This window comes from Procambarus clarkii, chromosome 39 (assembly GCF_040958095.1).
Source record: "Procambarus clarkii isolate CNS0578487 chromosome 39, FALCON_Pclarkii_2.0, whole genome shotgun sequence".
In the NCBI taxonomy this organism is placed as follows: domain Eukaryota; kingdom Metazoa; phylum Arthropoda; class Malacostraca; order Decapoda; family Cambaridae; genus Procambarus; species Procambarus clarkii.
Window position 1 is genome coordinate 4,430,131 of NC_091188.1, and position 19,774 is coordinate 4,449,904.

A 19,774-nucleotide genomic window follows, 5' to 3' on the forward strand; every position below is an offset into this window, starting at 1 on the left:
CCAAACCACACACTAGAAAGTGAAGGGACGACGACCATTCTCAATCGACTTGACAAAGGTCCAGGACGAACCGACACGTCGTCGTCCTTTCACTTTCTAGTGTATGGTTTGGTCAACATATTTCAGCCACGTTATTGTGACTCCTCGTCTGCACAACAGGGTATGCTGCTGCTGCTGCTTCACCAACTGTGAGAATTACTGTGTGTTCTGTGTTCACCTCGAAGGTCAGTCCCGCCATGTCTCCTTGGAAGAAGCCTCCGGTCACCTCGGGATCTTGGTGGTCCTCCTGCAGCAGTTTCTGAGCCTCCGGCGGGTAGTCCTGTACTGTGTTGAGTGAAAGAGATATTCACTGGCTTTATGTTGATATTAATCTGTGAGAGATATTAATCTAGGGCTTACGTAAGGGATTTATTATATCTGTGTTGGGAAGATTAGCAATGAATGTCATGTATATCCTTACTGGGAGGGTGACCAGCATGTCTTACATCCTGGTGGTGGTCTAGTGGAAGGTGGTCTTAGTTAACTAACATTGCTGGTGTTGATGAGAAGTAGAACGTGATGTGTTTCTGTATTTCAGTCTTGTTGTTGTCTGCATTTACTGTCTGTTGTGGAGATATCTGCCATTGTGTAACTCATGAGAGAGAGAGAGAGAGAGAGAGAGAGAGAGAGAGAGAGAGAGAGAGAGAGAGAGAGAGAGAGAGAGAGAGCAAGAAGAACTTACCGTTTTGCAACACATAGTCAGAAATGTTGGGAAATTTATTACGGTCCACCTCATCAAGCCTCAAAATTGGCTCCGTTCGTCGTATTTTGGCCACTTTTAGGGTGCTTGTAGACCTAACTCTGGTGGCGTCTGTGCCTCTCCTAGTGTGGGCGCTTCTTGTAACGTGAGCTCCTCTTGTCGAATGGGCACCTCTGTAAGTGTGACTTTCTCTGATACTGTGTTTATCTGAGGCACTGTAGGCGTTTCTGGAGGCGTGGCTTTTGCCAGCTTTGTAGGCGTTAGTGGTGAAGTTGTCTTCTCTGTTGTTTTGGGCGAGTCTGGTTGTGTGGTCGTGGTGGAGGATATGGTCGCTCCTGGCCACGTAGTTTTGCCCGGTGGTCTGAGCTGGAGGCATTTGTGGGAGGGCGCGAGCCAGGCCACACACCACCATCAACACGACGCCCACACTACGACACATGGCCCTGGGGGAGAGACACAATACTTAAATCAACTCTTACGATCAGTCTCTTTTTTTGGTACCTTCCCTCGGTGATTACATTTTAATATAAATTGTGAAGTACAGACATGTATATAAAGTATTAAACGAAGTGTTCCCTGCGCCTTGCTTCCCTGTAAACTTAAAGACTGCTGTTTACTCAAGCGAGTGAAGACGTATCATTGATAGTTGTACCCATTATGGAGGACAAACCGTGAAAAGTAAATATAAGATGTTGGATTTATAACAATAGTTCAAAATACGGAATAAAAATGGACATAAAAATACACACGTAAGAAATGTAGCTGCGAGTGTTTACACTTGTTAGTCTAGAAGTGCCGACGAGTTTCCCAGGTGGCCGACATGATATGACAAACGTGTATGGCGGAGGCAAGTTAATTTTATTTGTTTTCTACCACAGACGTGGCCACACATTTGCAATGCTAACCAGCATATATACATTTTCTTCTGTCCTCCATGGACAGGGTGAGAGATCTGTTAAACATATAGTTCAGGGAATTATTTAACAATCAACCACAGGAGTTTGAGTGGTGTGTGGCGCTGCACGGGTGGCTAGCCGCGTTGGTTTACCATGTACGACCAGCCAACCATGTCGGACTACCAAGGGTGACTACCTAGCCACGGCGGACTACCATGCACAAGTATCCCGGCACGCCTCGATAATGCATTCATATTCTACGTCATCTATTTCATTGCAGAACGTTCCAGCAAGCATAGACGTTTAACGTAACGGTTACAAACTTAAGGTAATTTGAACATCGCAGTATGATACGCTAGAGCTAATTATACAGTCCTCCTAAAGTTTCCCAACTCAAGGTCACTGTAAAGTGTCCTCTCCTAACCTACCAGAGGAGCCTAAACAGAAACGGAACAGTGCATCACTTTCGTCAGCCGCTTCCATTTTCTAGTACGACAATTTTTGGCCTTATGTAACGCATACGACCGAAAAGCGACGTTCTTTGTAAGAAGACAGGTTGAATTGTAACCCTTGACTCTAGCAAAAGTTGCTAATAAATTCATAGTAATTCCTTTATGTTTAGCTAGCTTTCTCAAACGACAAGGCCGACGGGTACTTATCAACTGGGTGCCAAGTCAAGTGGGACTATTAGGTAATGACTTTGCAGACGAAGCTGCAAAACTTGCTACTAAGAGGAGGAATGTAGACATTTACATACCACAGAGTCTCTCCCAGATGAAGAAAGTGATTCGAAACAGAGCAATGCGAAAGATGTACAGTGACCACAACACAGCAGTTGCAACATCAGGATCTGCGGGTTGGTACAAGAATTCAACCAACTACGAACCACTTAGTTTGATGAACGGGGGCAGTAGAACAACAGAAGTGCACTTACATCGCATCAGGCTTGGATACCCATGTGCATGGGAAATAGGCTTACGGGTTCCGGAAGGTGAGAGGAAATGTCAACACTGTGGAGAAATGCCCGACAGACCACTGGAACATTATCTAACACAGTGCACAGTTACAAACCCGTTAAGATTTCACCTTCGATTCAACAGAGCAGAGGAAGTTGTTAAACACATATGGCAAAATCTTACTGAAGCGACCATACGAGTCATACATACTCATCCTCCGCCCAGGTAAAACAGAAACAAGCATCACTTAGTGGGCCAGCCAGAGGCTTAGGGCCCGCGCAGGATTATCCCTGCTAAAAAGAAAGAAAAAAAAAAAAAAAAAAAAAAAGCTAGCTTTCATTTTGGGTCAGTGCTGAATTTCTGGGCTTTTGTTGTTAGTCAGGAATAATGCGACTTTTTACCGTGCAATATGTCCCTATAAGTGATCTACTTTCACGCAGTTTCCGTTTTCAAATCATTAACGTCATTATGGTATAGGTTTGTTTACCTTATGAATCCGTTTTCTTTTCTTCCTTCCCTTGCTTTCTCCTTTCAGTTTATTTTCGTATTATTTTTCTCAACATTCTCTTGTGTTTCTAACCTATGTTTAATATTTACCCTTATTATTAATTCCTAACATATATTATCGGTTTTTTGAACCTCCTAATTCTGCCTCACTGTTTCCACATATACCTTACTTCCATTTTCTCTTTCTTAGCCTGACATCCGCTTAGTGTCTAACCCTCTGCGCCCGCCTCTCTATGACTCTGTTTCTCCCTCCTCCTTACATTCACCTTTTCCTTTGCTCTCCCTCAGTCTGTCCACATCTCTGAAGGAAGAGGAAGCCATCCCTTTAACATGCTCAAATGAAAATATCTTTTCCGTTCAAAGTGGTTGATTGGTATTTTGGGAAAATGGGTGTTCTGCTCTCTTGAAGGCCAGACTTCGATAAATTATACCACAACAAAGTTACTAGGCGAGGCATAAATGGTTAGATCTCAGTTTTCCCATTAGTCACTGTTAGAAAGGTTATAGATGGGGCGGGGCGGGGGGGGGGATACAGTAATTGGTGGTTGTAGTGGGTGGTTCCTCACTACCGCCTGGCTGCCTGCCTACTTGTTCGGACTGCACTTGCCATGTATATTCTCTCACATACACATAAACCTGTCAGAGGCAACACCAGGCCCGCCTCTCTACACACGCGCCAGACTCACTAATAGCGATTTATCGAAATATTATGTCGATGTTTTCCTGCCGGTAATTGAAGATTAGAGAGTTATATTTTGTGGTGGTGGTGGTGGTGATGGTGATGCTACTGGTGGTGGTGGTGGTGATGGTGATGCTACTGGTGGTGGTGGTGGTGATGGTGATGCTACTGGTGGTGGTGGTGGTGGTGATGGTGATGCTACTGGTGGTGGTGATGGTGGTGGTGGTGATGGTGATGCTACTGGTGGTGGTGGTGGTGGTGGTACTACTGGTGCTGCTGCTGGTGGTCCTCCTGTGTCCTCCTGTCCTTCTTTCTCTTAACTTACAGAGACTGTCCTTGCCCGACTTGTTTTGTATTCTCCAGTAGCTGCTGAACCAAGCTCTCAGAAGTCAAGCCTGGCCCCGGACCGGGCTTGGGGCGTAGAATAGCTCCCAGAACCTCATCCGGGTACAATCCAGTTACAGCATCTTGTATGAAATGATCATGTCACCTCTGTTCCTGCAACCCGTTCTCGCAAATTTAATAAGTCAATATTGACTTATTAGTTGCGTGCATAGGTGACATACTAAACATAATAGTTTCCCTTGAAAAGCTTCATAGAAAACACCGACCTTACCTAACCTACTTAGTATGTTAAAATAAGCATCTTATAGCTTCGTAATTACAATTGTTACTTAACCTATTATAGGTATAGGTTAGGTAATAATTGTAATTACGAAGCAATAAGATGCTTATCTTAACATACTAAGTAGGTTAGGTAAGGTCGGTGTTTTCTATGAAGCTTTTCAAGGGAAACTATTATGTTAAGTATGTCACCTATGCACATATTTAATGTCAATATTGACTTATTAAATTTGCGAGAACGGGTTGGTTCCTCTTAGGTTGTGAGATTGAGATTCCTTAACCGTCAGATGATTAACTATCAAATGATTAACGGTTGCATGCACTCCTGACATTTGCCAAGGTCAGTCACCTCAGGAAACCAGACTGACTATGAGCATATGTATTAAAAATAGCAAAACAAATTAGCTTGCCGCGCCTCCAGGGTCAAGATTCACATCGCGTGCCGCTAATGGCCGGGGAATGGACACCAGGAGATCAAAAGGTGTTTATTTTGGTGAAGATAATAACCAGGTTTGGTGAGCAATGTTGACACGTTGTGAGGTTCGGGTCATCAGGATGCGTGTTGGCGCCAGACAGGATGCGGGCTGGTAGCAGAGGCCCCGCTTTGTTCCCAAGTGATCCGGTATTGTTGCCGAGTGACCCGGTACTTTTGTCTAGTGAACCGCTATTGTTCTCTAGTGATCCGGTATTGTTGCTGGGTGACACAGCGTCGTAAGTGGCCATAGTTTTGTAGGTTGAGAGAAGCGAGGAGAGGACTGTGACGTGGCCAGAGAAGTGCAAGGGTGCTCTTGTCCGGCGCAAGGGGGCTCTTGTCCGGCGCAAGGGGGCTCTTGTCCGGCGCAAGGGGGCTCTTGTCCGGCGCAAGGGGGCTCTTGTCCGGCGCAAGGGGGCTCTTGTCCGGCGCAAGGGGGCTCTTGTCCGGCGCAAGGGGGCTCTTGTCCGGCGCAAGGGGGCTCTTGTCCGGCGCAAGGGGGCTCTTGTCCGGCGCAAGGGGGCTCTTGTCCGGCGCAAGGGGGCTCTTGTCCGGCGCAAGGGGGCTCTTGTCCGGCGCAAGGGGGCTCTTGTCCGGCGCAAGGGGGCTCTTGTCCGGCAAAAGGGGCCCCCTTGTCCACCGCAAGGGATGAAGAGCCTCCCACCCATCTCTCGTCCTCCTCTCACACTCTGCAGGTTGTGAGAGGGATGGGAAAGGCTTGGAGAGTTGGGAGAGGAGCTAGCATGTTGCGGAGTGTACTGGGTGAGGTGTGGAGGTTCGGGAGATGTATAGAGCGTTGGGATCGGGGGTATTGGATTATTTTGGTCGGGTGTGAATGAAGATGAATCAGGTGGGATTTAGTTTTTTCAGTGGGTTGGGGGGCTTAAAGCCTTGGGGAGGAGTAAGGAAAGTGGGGGAGGGGGAAACAGGTGTTAGGTGTTGCATCGCCCTAGGTTGATTAGGGAGGAAGATCTGAGGGCGTGATGGAGGGGGGGGGGTGAAGAGAGCTGGAGAAGGGAGGGTCAGAACAACATGGGCTTGTCTGTCTGGCCATATTGGGGGGAAGAGGCGACACGAGTGGTCAGGAAAACACGTCTCCAGGTGGTCTTTGTATTGTGGTCAAGATGGAGGAGGTCGCCTGTAAGTCGTATCTTGGTGGCGGCTTGCCAGTGGTAGAGGTCTTCTGTAACCCGTAAGTCATCCCTTGGTGGTGGCTTGTCAGTGGTAGAGGTCTTCTGTAACCCGTAAGTCATCCCTTGGTGGTGGCTTGCCAGTGGTAGAGGTCTTCTGTAACCCGTAAGTCATCCCTTGGTGGTGGCTTACCACTGTAAGGGATCGTCTATAAGTCGTAAGTCGTCCCACAGGGGGCGGCTTACTACTATAAGAGGTCGTCTATAAGTCGTAAGTGGCGGTGCCGGTATTCAGCAGACACTCCATCTCGGATGTAAATATATTTTACAGGGCGATAAAAGCAAGAACTCGTTTGTTGACGAAGAACAAGAACCTTTTGTGCAATTGCTCAACTGTTGCGTTTGTTCGCAAAAAAAAAGTATTTACCATCATGATACGTGTAAAATCATGGTACTGGTGAACAGACCCTTATACTAACCAAGGAATGTGACATGCTATATGTCCTGACTTTAGCAAAGCCTTTGACTCTGTGCCTCACGAAAGATTAAAAAGGCACATTGGTACTGGGGGGTGTTATTCTTAGTTATATTACCCCATTATTATTCCAAAGGAAGCAGAAGGGTAGTGTAAATCTTGGCTCTCTATGTGATGGTAAGAACGCGTCTCAAGACAGCGCAAGATGCAGTTGCTTGCTGTCTTCTCGTTGATGCTGTTCATGTTGTGCGATCAATACCGAACACCGAAGATCAATACATACTGCTCGACTCGTTATTCAGATTGTCGGCCACAAATTTCGGTGCGCGCATTCCGATGCTTAACATAATGGCTTCGTATCATGTAGATGGCCAGAGATGAATTCTTGACTGTCAATTACTCTGCCAGTAAGTTTCTGGACGCTTCTCTCAGAGTTGTGCCGACGGTTATTCAGTAATAAGAAACTCCATGGTTATCTTGAGATGATTTCGGGGCTTTTTAGTGTCCCCGCAGCCCGGTCCTTGACCAGGCCTCCACCCCCAGGAAGCAGCCCGTGACAGCTGACTAACACCCAGGTACCTATTTTACTGCTAGGTAACAAGGGCATAGGGTGAAAGAAACTCTGCCCATTGTTTCTCTCCGGCGCCTGGGATCGAACCCAGGACCACAGGATCACAAGTTCAGCGTGCTGTCCGCTCGGCCGACCGGCTCCCTTGGTAAATGAAACGCGAATTCCGAGTGGTCTATAGTACGTTGATACAGTATCATGGAGTACAGTAACTGTCAGAGAAAATTCCCAGCGTTACATTTACTTATATTTATATATATATAAAAAGCCAACAGTACAAGGTGGAGCTGGACTATAAGTATGCCAGACAACCGTTAGCAGTAAATATAGGCGTGTCACTGTGTGGAGTTTATCTTCACACCTCTGTTGGTGCCTCCTGCCGCGCCGCCATCCACAACAGGTAGAATACCCTGGTGGCGAGAGACTGAACTGCACTAGAACAGGTAGAGTACCCTGGTGGCGAGACTCGGAACTGCACTAGAACAAGTAGAGTACCCCTGGTGGCGTACTCTACTTTTATTCCCCTAGCGGAATAAAATATAATTATTCCGTGTTATATTCCGTGTTGATATATTTAACATCTTGTTAATACCAACTACACCTTCTGTTAAACCCTTGCCTCCACAAGAAGCCGAAGTAGGAAAACTGTGAACTACGAGAAGTACTCTCGCCAGACACACAACCCCTTGACACGAAGTTGTAAAGTGCCAAACACTCTCCAAACATTTCAGTGTGCTCTTGTGATTAACATAATACTGTACACCACAACCCGTTCTCGCACTTTCGTATAGTCAATATTGACTTATTAAATACGTGCATATGTGACATACTATACATACTAGTTTACCTTGAAATGCTTCATAGAAAACACCGACCTTACCTAACCTTCTTAGTATGTTAAGATAAGCATCTTTTTGCTTCGTAATTACAATTATTACTTAACCTATTATAGGTATAGGTTAAGTAATAATTATAATTACGAAGCAATAAGATGCTTATCTTAACATACTAAGAAGGTTAGGTAAGGTCGGTGTTTTCTATGAAGCTTTTCAAGTTAAACTAGTATGTATAGTATGTCATATATGCACGTATTTAATAAGTCAATATTGACTGTAAGAAAGTGCGAGAACGGGTTGTACACCAACACTAGACAAGACGAGGTTCTTCCACGAGAGGTCCCCCCCCTCTAGCTCTTGAGCAAGAACCATGTCTCTAGTACCAATAAGTGTCTCTAGAAGATTTATTTATGTATTAATATACAAGAAGATACAATGGATTGTTAAAGGAGTACTTACGCTGATATGAAAGTAGTGAATTCTTGCAAAGACACTAGCACGCGTTATCAATAAGTGTATTTTTGACAAAGTATCAATAAAGTGTCTCTTTGACATTAAGTATCAATAACTCTTCACATAAGATGCAATTATGTTATGCAAATAAATACGGAACTCCTGATCAAGAACTATGCATAATTTATCATACTCAAAATACCTCAGTGTAGCATCCCACTTACTGTCCATTATCTACAGTAATACTCCATTCTATGTTAATTCTGCTCGAAATGCAGATATCAAGCAGTTCAGGCGATAGCTCAAACGTTAATATTATCTCTAGATGACAAATTAGATCAAATAACGACGACTCCAAATGACAAACACAATTAAACATCTGATTGGAACATAACAGTGTTCCCCCCTTTATAAGGCACAGTGTGATCAGTTAAAAGCATCAGTTTAAGCAAGAAGAAGTAGGGAAAACCCAAAAGAGATTTCAAAGGTAAGATAGAGAGTAATTCAAAGTTCATTCTTAAATATTTCCAACTACATAAAACAAAGGCAGAGGAAAGAACTGAACCCCTTGAAAATAATTTCCCGTCAACTAGTAGATCTTGTCCAGTAATTTGTTCTATAAATCATCTATCCAATTTTCAAACTACTTTTACCCATGAATTTCCTGATGAAAACTTATCGTTCATTACACCCTTACATCCAATTATAATTTTATAGACCACGGAGGAAATGTTGAAACACAGGAATGTCCTTAAGTACTTTCGTATTTTAATAATACATCTTCAGAAGGTATGAAGATGTATTATTAAAATACGAAAGTACTTAAGGAAATTCGTTTCAATTTTTCCTCCGTGGTCTGACACTGTCATTAATTTTTCATCACGTGTTAATTTTCGTGATTCACACACACACACACACACACACACACACACACACACACACACACACACACACACACACACACACACACACACACACACACATATATATATATATATATATATATATATATATATATATATATATATATATATGTCGTACCTAGTAGCCAGAACTCACTTCTGAGCCTACTATGCAGGGCCCGATTTGCCTAATAAGCCAAGTTTTCGTGAATTAATTGCTTTTCAACTACCTAACCTACCTAACCTAACCTAACCTAACTTTTTCGGCTACCTAACCTAACCTAACCTATAGAGATAGGTTAGGTTAGGTTAGGTAGGGTTGGTTAGGTTCGGTCATATATCTACATTAATTTTAACTCCAATAAAAAAAAATTGACCTCTTACATAATGAAATGGGTTGCTTTATCATTTCATAAGAAAAAAATTAAAGAAAATATATTAATTCATGAAAACTTGGCTTATTAGGCAAATCGGGCCTTGCATTGTAGGCTGAAAAGTGAATTCTGGCTACTAGGTACGACATATATATATATATATATATATATACATATATATATATATATATATATATATATATATATATATATATATATATATATATAATATAATATAATATAATATAATATAATATAATATAATGTGCTTCCACTGTGAAAGATATATAGCTGGTTGAGAGAGACAGTGAGCGGTGTCCGGATGTCTAGGCGAGACAAGTATGCATATCCAAGACATTCATCGACACAATCGGATGATTTAGAGAACTTACGTAAGAAAATACTGACGTGCCAAGGGGACAGTCATATCAATTTAACAATAACGAGATACGTAAATTATCTCAAGATGCCATGGCGTCACTAAGGTGAAGCAGGAGGAGCTACTTCGTAAATCATGAGACGCAAAACAGAGATAAGGAAGCTCTTGCTGGAACAACTCGACCCAAGAAGAGGTTCCGGGGCACGGCAAGGTATCGCCCTGGATAATAAGGAAGGGAACTAAAGCCTCGTGCTGTCCACCGCAAAGATATACAGATCATAAGGAACAGAGGAACCTACCAAACACTTGGAAAAGGTATAATATACAACAAGTATTGAGACAAACAACTACAGTTCTACACATATGATTCACCCCCTCTATGACTTTTCTCACACCTGCCTCACCTCATACCTGTCTCACTCCACACCTGCCTCACTCTACACCTGCCTCACTTGACACTCCTCACAACTAGGGCTGTGGCTGTGACAAATAGGGCTGCCTTCATTCACATTCTTGGGCGTTGCATCGTGCTTGAGATAATCATTTGAGACTTTATTGAAGGCAGCAGACAACAAGGTATAGGTTGTGATGTCCTCGACCTTTCACCCCGTCACACGGTCAAGGAACAAAGGCTAATCACCATAACGTCATGTACTATGAGAGAATACAGAGGCAATCCCGTCGTCCAGCTAAAGCTACAGTATATAGTTATGATGATGCCATACCTCTAGAGTTCATCCACTCTGAAGTTGAGCCAAGAAAGAACCTTCTTCAATTACACGGACGTGATCATTATAGCCGGTGTGGGAGGCTTGCCTCACGGCGGAGTCTACGTTCCGGGAAGGTTTCCCGCCCGAGGCGTTGGTGTCAGTGCTGCCCAGGCGGCGCCCGCGGCAACACCCACCTCAGGGATCTCCATACTGCGGTCGTCAGAGCATCGTGTAAGGGCGGTCAAAAATATCAGTTGCGACAGAACATATGATCCAATGACAGGCGATGAGTCACAATAACGTGGCTAAAGTATGTTGACCAGACCCACACATTAGAAGGTGAAGGGACGACGACGTTTCGGTCCGTCCTGGACCATTCTCGAGTCGATTGAGAATGGTCCAGGACGCACCGAAACGTCGTCGTCCCTTAACCTTCTAGTATGTGGTCTGGTTAACATCCAGTGACAGTATCTTCAAGGGCACGATGTGCCAGTCAGTGTAGTGTGCGAGGAGACATGGTTTCTCACAGCCATATGACGAAATGAGAGACGAACAATTGGATCAAAATTACAAGCACTCGGAATTACTTGGAAAATACTGGAATGGAGGAATAAATGACTATTAAAAAAACGTAAAGAAGTGTCATAAGCAGAGTAGAATATAACTGGAGACAATGTTGTGGGCGCCGTGCCACAAGACTCCATTTTAAAACCATCTTCTTTGTCATCCACATCAAAGGCATCGATGATTAGATTATCAGCCACATCTAACACTTGTGGACGACAATACACAGGAAGGTGAGAAGTGACAATTGTTATCTCACACAATATCCTTCATGACCTTCACAAATGATCAAAATTCTGTCAGATGTTTTCAGCATTAAAAACTGCACAATTATTTATGAGAGAGATATGATTATCCACACTACAGTAAGCATATTAATGATGCGGTATCACAGCACTGAAGAAAAGAAGGACTTCAGAGTCATAGTCCATCAATCATTAATGCTGCCCAGTCATTAGAAGATACAGATAAGAAAACCATCCATGAACTAAGAATAATCAAACCTTTGACTTCTTGAAAGCCAAGTTGTCATCAAGTACAGATCACCCGTGTTCCACCAGCCCGACCACTCTACCAAGTACAGAAACCTTACCACAATAAATATCGTACTGGAAGAGATTCAGGCTAGAAAATAAAATCACTTCAGTCAGTTCCTATACCAGCAAACGTCGAGGTCTTCAGAACTGACCGGCCAACATGCATCTCTGAGTTTCTTTATACTTAAGACTATGTAAACATAGCAATAAAACCTCACCAGGAAGAATGTTAGACGACCTGACGACGGTGACCAGACCACACACTAGAAGGGGAAGGGACGACGACGTTTCAGTCCGTCCTGGACCATTCTCAAGTCGATTCGACTGACGACGTCCTGTGGCCGCCACGATAACTTGCGACCCACGCCATCAGGACAAAACAAACACTTTGTTGGACATCAGGACAAACACAAACACTAGTCTTTCCACCCGCTGGAGAGGTCCGGCAAAGTGGTGAGTGACATATAAGGGAGAGGATTAAAGGGGTGGGCCGTCCTGGGGCCCACCTGTCAACCACAATCACACTCAACACCTTATAGCCAGTCTCGCGTTCATGTACCCATCCATTTAGTGTACGCATATCTAACTGTGCTTGTCTTTTGACGCAAATTGTATATTTTTTACACAGATCCCGTCCTCAGGCTATTCTCGTTCACCCTGCGGTTGACGGGGTGATAAGCTTTACGGTGCTTGAGATAGGCTATACGGTGCTTGAGATAGGCTTTACGGTGCTTGAGATAGGCTTTACGGTGCTTGAGATCAGCTTTACGGTGCTTGAGATCAGCGAGATAATCTTTACGGTGCTTGAGATCAGCGATATAATCTTTGCGGTGCTTGAGATAGGCTTTACGGTGCTTGAGATAGGCTTTACGGTGCTTGAGATCAGCTTTACGGTGCTTGAGATCAGCGAGATAATCTTTACGGTGCTTGAGATCAGCGAGATAATCTTTACGGTGCTTGAGATAGGCTTTACGGTGCTTGAGATAAGCTTTACGGTGCTTGAGATCAGCGAGATAATCTTTACGGTGCTTGAGATCAGCGAGATAATCTTTACGGTGCTTGAGATAGGCTTTACGGTGCTTGAGATAATCTTTACGGTGCTTGAGATCAGCGAGATAATCTTTACGGTGCTTGAGATCAGCGAGATAATCTTTACGGTGCTTGAGATCAGCGAGATAATCTTTACGGTGCTTGAGATAGGCTTTACGGTACTTGAGATCAGCTTTACGGTGCTTGAGATCAGCTTTACGGTGCTTGAGATAATCTTTACGGGGCTTGAGATAAGCTTTACGGGGCTTGAGATAAGCTTTACGGTGCTTGAGATAAGCTTTACAATGCTTGAGATAAGCTTTACAGTGCTTGAGATAAGCTTTACAGTGCTTGAGATAAGCTTTATGGTGCTTGAGATAAGCTTTACGGTGCTTGAGATCAGCTTTACGATGCTTGAGATAAGCTTTACGGTGCTTGAGATCCGCTTTACAGTGCTTGAGATAAGCTTTACAGTGCCTGAGATAAGCTTTACAGTGCTTGAGATAAGCTTTACAGTGCTTGAGATAAGCTTGAAATCTCACAGCGTCTCTATGAATTCATACATAAATCACACAGAACCCCCCCCCCCCATCCACCCCAGCCTGCAAGGGGGGGACCTGACCCCTGAGCACGGAAGCACCAACCAGTTATATTCCGCATAAAATAGAATCAAGCAACAGTTAATGTCAAAGTAACAGGTTTGTGGTCATTTTACAATCACCCAAGTCTTATCCCACTTAAGACATATAGTCACTCAGCCTTAACCAACTTAGACATACAATCCATGTACAATTATATATTTCATTAACACAGACTAATCGTCATCAGACAGTAAGTCACAATAACAAAGCTCAAAATAACACAACCCAACCCACAGATCTGAAAATAAAGGAAATAGACGATGTTTTGGTCCGTCCTGGACCATTAGCAAGTCTTTACAAACAGAAATCACAATTGCGTGATGCATCAAATGATTACGGCAGCGTCTGGGGATGCTCTCAGACGCAGATTCGAATCCTCGTCACGGTCCTTGTGGATTTGTTCATTATCAAGTCTTGTATGTGTAGTAAACAATGCCGTATGTGACCGCCCTTCCTCCTAGCATACCCGGACGCCATGAAGGTATGACACTGGAGCTAACTCATGGAACTCGGTGTCTCAGGCCAGCGAAAAGGAACCAAAAGCAACTCACGACTTCATACGCTGAGGCTTCCTTAACACCTGACATCCCTCTCATCACCATTCACAACAGCCTGGATAGAATGTTCTCACTAGTGTCGGAATAGGCCAGAAGGGTTTGGCGGGGCCAGGAGAAGCAGTCGAGGCCAGGAGGAGGTTAGAGACGGGGCCACCGCGGGTCTACATGCACCCATCCACCTTGATCCTCACTGATTACACCCAACACGCAGCAGGATACCTGACTCCTGCAGGCTAGCGGCCCTTGACCTGTAGGAAGCCTCCCTCCTTAAGACTCCAAGCACCATGATAACACACCCAGCAAAAACTTAAAAGACCACAGTAAGCTGAACAGCTCTACAGCAAGATCAAGAAGGAAATCAAAATAATACATCAAGTAGTAGTAGTAGCAGGTAGGTATCAAGTATTACCTTGAGGAGACTGTCAGTATCATCTACTACCTCGAGAAGAACACTGTCAGTATCGAGGAGCACCTCTACAGGAGGCCAGCTATACCTTCCGTCACATGAAAACACAAACACATCACACATACAGCTGTGTTTGACTTAGCGAAGATTTCATAACGCCGCTCATTGTGTTATACATTCATATATGTCACATACAAGCTTACACATACGTTTCATTAATTTAAACTGGTGTCGAAGGCCGCGCCGAGTACCATAATAGGCCGCATGCTCCCCCACTCCTCACCTACCTCAAGTACGACGCTAAAACAAAACAAAATTCATCAATGCACAACAAAAGCGAGAACTCTTCACCAATCACAACATGAAGGATGTGTGAGTGAGAGAACTCGCCAAGACTAAAGAAACATCTCAGCAAAACAAGATGTTCTACAGTAACAACAATGCCTTCAGCAACACATTGGAACCCCTCCCACGAGCCGGAAATACCGCAGCGACCTCCTGGAACATCCCACCAACATCACCTCAACAACAATGGAAGAATTTATGAGCCTCACCAGTGAAAGAAAGATCTTGAGGCAGGCAGGAGGCCGCCTTCACGAGAGGCGACTCGCACAAGCCTCTGTGATGCTAACTGCAAATTGTGTGATGTTTTTGGTTGGGATCATTAGCGCTGGGTTGTACTACAGGGTCTGAACAGCAGGGTCTACAAATTGGACTGGGCATCAGGGACCATGGTGTAAGGGCTAGGCCTCAGGGCCATGGAGTAAGGGCCTGGCGGCAGTCTTGGTATAAGGGCTGGGCTTCAGGACCATGGTGTAAGGGCCTGGCGGCAGTCTTGGTATAAGGGCTGGGCTTCAGGACCATGGTGTAAGGGCCTGGCGGCAGTCTTGGTATAAGGGCTGGGCTTCAGGACCATGGTGTAAGGGCCTGGCGGCAGTCTTGGTATAAGGGCTGGGCTTCAGGACCATGGTGTAAGGGCCTGGCGGCAGTCTTGGTATAAGGGCTGGGCTTCAGGACCATGGTGTAAGGGCCTGGCGGCAATGCGCAATAACAAAAGCACAGCTGAGGGTCTAATGCCCCTATTCCAGGCAGCTCCTGATTATACACAACATTCTCTTGCCCTGGTCCTGTCTGCGCTTAAAATTTTCCTATAACTAAATTCCTTCACCTTTTCCGTGTCGGGTTTTACATCCAAGTTCCTTATTACTGTTGGGTGCGCACGGGTGCACAGGGAAGGGTCGGGGCCCAGGCGTCAAACCCTACCCAGGGAATAGTCTACTTCTTAATGCGTTCAGCACACCTGTAACCCTGTTTCCAGTCCTTGCCTATTTATTTTCAAACACTAACCATATCCATTTTTAATCGTCACAGTGAGTGACGGCAACTAGAGTCCCACCAAGTTCCCATTGGCTGACTCAGTGAGTGAGACACAGAGTGTAAACATGTATTGTAAATTGAATAAACGAGGACGACAAGAGACAAGAACTGTCAGTAAATATAATTAATGACGAGACAGATCTTTTAATTTAATGTTATATGAAGTCGTAAGGACGGCCTGCCTGGGGAACTCCCAGGGGAGAGAGAGAGAGAGAGAGAGAGAGAGAGAGAGAGAGAGAGAGAGAGAGAGAGAGAGAGAGAGAGAGAGCGAGGCGTCGGGTCTATATATGGAAGAATATAAACAATTCTCCGTATATTAAATGGTGGCTGGTCACACGGGGAAGCTGCTGGTCTTCCCGCCACCAGCCGCTCCACGCCTGGCGCCGTAGCTGCTCATCTTATAGTGATAAACAACACTCTTTAGTGTCTGTGGCCAGTACACCGTAGTTGGCTTCGTTCCCGACTCGCAGTCGGGAACCCTGTGTTGAATTCACGGGCAGGATATATATATATATATATATATATATATATATATATATATATATATATATATATATATATATATATATATATATATATATATATATATATATATAATATACAGGCTTCCTGTCCCTAACAACCTAAATTAAAAATTATAATTAAAATCTTTCTTTATAAGTAGATATAAAACCTTGATACATTATTTTGGTTTGCTTATAACATAAATAATATAAAGAAAATAAGTTGTAGGCAGACGGGTAACTTAACCACCATCCTGGTGAACATCAGAGACGTCCCTCAACCCACTCCACCACGACAAGACAAAAGCTATTCAACCCAAAAACTCTACCGAGTTCACCGAGGGACTTCGGAGTCCCCCAGATGGTGCCACAACCAGGTTTACGAATAGCCCGCCTGCACATGAAACCTGGTTAGGGCACCAGCTGGGGCCTCCATACCTCCTCTGTGGACTCGCTGGAGTTCTGGATTGAAGAGGTTTTCTCCTGTCGTGGCCGAGTAGGGTAAGGTGGGGGGACATTTAAGGTTGGTGGGGAGGGGGTGGGGGGTATTGGGCACGGTGTTAGGGGTAGGGTAGCAGGGGCTGTGAGTTAAGGTCATTATATAACTACTGAGTAGTGGTAAGGATCATAACTTAAGGGGTGACTGGAAGGGGTCGTGGTGTACAGGGCTGGTCATGGAAGCCCAATCAGGTGCTGCATAGTGAGGACCCATTACACACACACCTCTACCCCCAGGGCCTCTGGACACCATGGATGGCTCTCCCTGCTCTTCCTACACTGTATGCCACACACACACACACACCAGCAAATAGGTGAGTACACACACACACACACACACACACACACACACACACACACACACACCAGCCGGACAAGACATACAAGGTAAAGGCCAGCGGTACACAGACACTCGGGACCACAGGTCTGCAAATATATCCTAATGACAAAGTCAGCAGCGACTGTGTCCAACTCGTCTAACACAAGCTTAACCACTTGCATATCGCGCATTTTAATTACAATGCACTGACTAATGTAAGATAAATATTCAACCCATAGAATAGTCACTTTCCGTTTGCGAATACGTTGCTAAGGGATTGTAAGGGCTTAAGACAGTGACGAAGAACAAACACACCTCCAGGTCCTGTACGAATCAGGCGCAGATGTCCTCTGAATAGTGATGGAAGCCCTGGACTCTTGGGCGTCAGATAGTGTGCTGAAGCCGTCAGCCCAAAGGTTGCCCATCCTTGAGCCGGGGTCAGCAGCCTCGTCTCTCTTGTAAATATTTTCTTCCAAAGGTATAGTCACATACCTTTTATCAAAGGTATAAACCCCCTCAAGGTATGAGAGGGTTTAATGTGGATTATTGTCAATACAAACTTTTAATGTGAACTAAGGTATATCTAACATAATAATTAAAGTATTATTTCATAAGCAAATTCGAATGTGGGTTCAGTGAGCTGCATGTAACTCAAGGAGTTAAATCAATCGCCTCGTAAGTCAGATATGGCTTCGGTTCGAATCCTGGGCAAGGTGTGATTAATGTATATCGTTCCTTTCCCGTTATTGTCTCTGGTGCCAACAGGAATAGTGAACTTAAATGTAAAACGATTGACTGATCTTATTCTGAATAACACATGGTGTTGATTACACCTTTACACTTGGAATGTCTGGTTTATGCCATCTAGTGGCCGACACCAAAGACTCAGGCATCACTTTTAACATGTTCATTCAAAATAGGATTGTTTCAAATATAAATTAAGATTATTATATTACCGTAGTGTGAATATTTAGGCGTAGGTTACGTTAGGTGTTTAGGTTCTTTCAGCAATTATTTGTGTTTGTAGTATGTGTGTGAAGAATTTACAAGAGTTGGGATTCGAACAGAGGTCGTCAGCAAAACACTGTTCAATAAATGTTCGAACGTCATACGTTGTGAGTCGTGTGTAAAGCTTTTCCCTTCACAAGCGGGGTTTGGCGGCTGCATGGAATGAACATTTGGAGTTGTTGATGAGGACGGACTGGGTTCAGTAGTATAATAATGCTTCAGATTCACCCACCTTCCCCAGGATTGTATCCAGCAGCCCGTCCTCTAAACAAAGACCCAAAATCCATTCCATGCACCCGCCAAACCCCCTGTTTATGATTGAAAGACAGTTTACACACGACTCGCAACTGATGACGTTCGAACATTTCCGGAACAAGTGCTTCACTGACGAATTTTGTTCGAGCCACAACGCTGTAAATGCTTCACCCGCGTACTACAAATACAAATAATCGCCAACAGAACCTAAACACCTAACCTAACCTATACCTATATACGCACAATATGCTAATATATTATAATATTAATTTATATTTGAGAAAATTCCTGTTTTGAATGAACAGCAAGTAACAATTGATGAATGCGCCTTTGGGGTCGACCGCTGGATGGAATGGACAGCTGGATGGTCTGAGAACGGGTTGTATCCAGAGGAAGGTAACTTGTTGGCCCCGGGGTGGGGGGGAGGGGAGAGGGGAAGGGAAGGCTAGGTGGGGGGGACCTCGAAAAGCCTAACAATTACAGATATAATGACAAAAAACTTAGATTACAAAGACATGTCATTAGCTATGGAAACCAAACATATAAATTGCCTCAACTACAGCACTGTCACACCAGGGCCAGCGTCCTCCAGGCACCAGTGCCAACCAGCCCGAGGGGGGCTACGAGAGGGAAGCATTATTGTTGGACACCACCAGGCCAGGAAGGCCAATAATGTCGTCATATGGGATTTAATCAACAAATTATGCTATAAAAGATAAAGCTGTACGAGAACATGGAGAACCAGACCAAGATGCCGCCGTCCACGGGTTGGGATTCGAAGTCATACTGGCTTAGTGCTTTCTCCTGATAAATTACCTTACCTTAGTTAATTCACTCCCAGAATTGACGACGTACGATAGTCAAGGCCAATGGCGGTGGACTAAATATTAGAGGTTATTATTGTGCATATTTAATTTTATTTAACTAATTCCGCGAGTAACTGTATTAACAGCGCTGTCACTAAGTTCCTCGTAAATAAGAATATATATATATATATATATTATATATATATATATATATATATATATATATATATATATATATATATATATATATATAATATATATATAATATATATCTATATATAATATATATCTATATATAATATGTACCAATGTACAGACACCACCCACAACGCACACTGTCGCTAGGCTACCCATGTGCTCGACAGTGTTGTCAACACCACGAAGATTGAATACAAATGTCAAAACTGTTGACGACCAACTGGCCATTCCCTAAGCTACAACTTAGTTAACTGTAACTTAAGTTCCAGCACTATAAGCAACCACCTATAAATTCAGGCTATTTGCTGGCCGATACAGTCGAAGTTTTCTTTCGTAATGATTGTTCACCAACAATACTAACAATTCCCATGAAATAA

The 19,774-nt window shown here is 44.1% G+C and overlaps 2 protein-coding genes across 3 annotated transcripts in view; one reads left to right on the forward strand and one right to left on the reverse strand.

Annotated features, from left to right (window-relative positions):
* LOC123760314 (fas-binding factor 1 homolog) overlaps positions 1-19,774 on the forward strand; it is a 77,468-nt gene that overhangs the window by 14,708 nt on the left and 42,986 nt on the right. The gene's annotated exons all lie outside the window — the stretch shown is intronic.
* Positions 1-19,774, reverse strand: part of LOC123760315 (seminal metalloprotease 1) — a 38,703-nt gene that overhangs the window by 9,808 nt on the left and 9,121 nt on the right. The window contains exons 1-3 of one of the 2 annotated variants that reach the window (XM_069338331.1): positions 17,446-17,589; positions 722-1,182; positions 218-324 (exon numbers count right to left, since the gene is read on the reverse strand). In XM_069338331.1, coding sequence (XP_069194432.1) covers positions 218-324; positions 722-1,182; positions 17,446-17,555 — 678 coding nt within the window. In that variant the 5' untranslated portion in view covers positions 17,556-17,589. Of the gene's footprint in view, positions 1-217; positions 325-721; positions 1,183-17,445; positions 17,590-19,774 lie in introns of those variants that run through there. The other variant, XM_045745893.2, reaches the window with a different exon arrangement.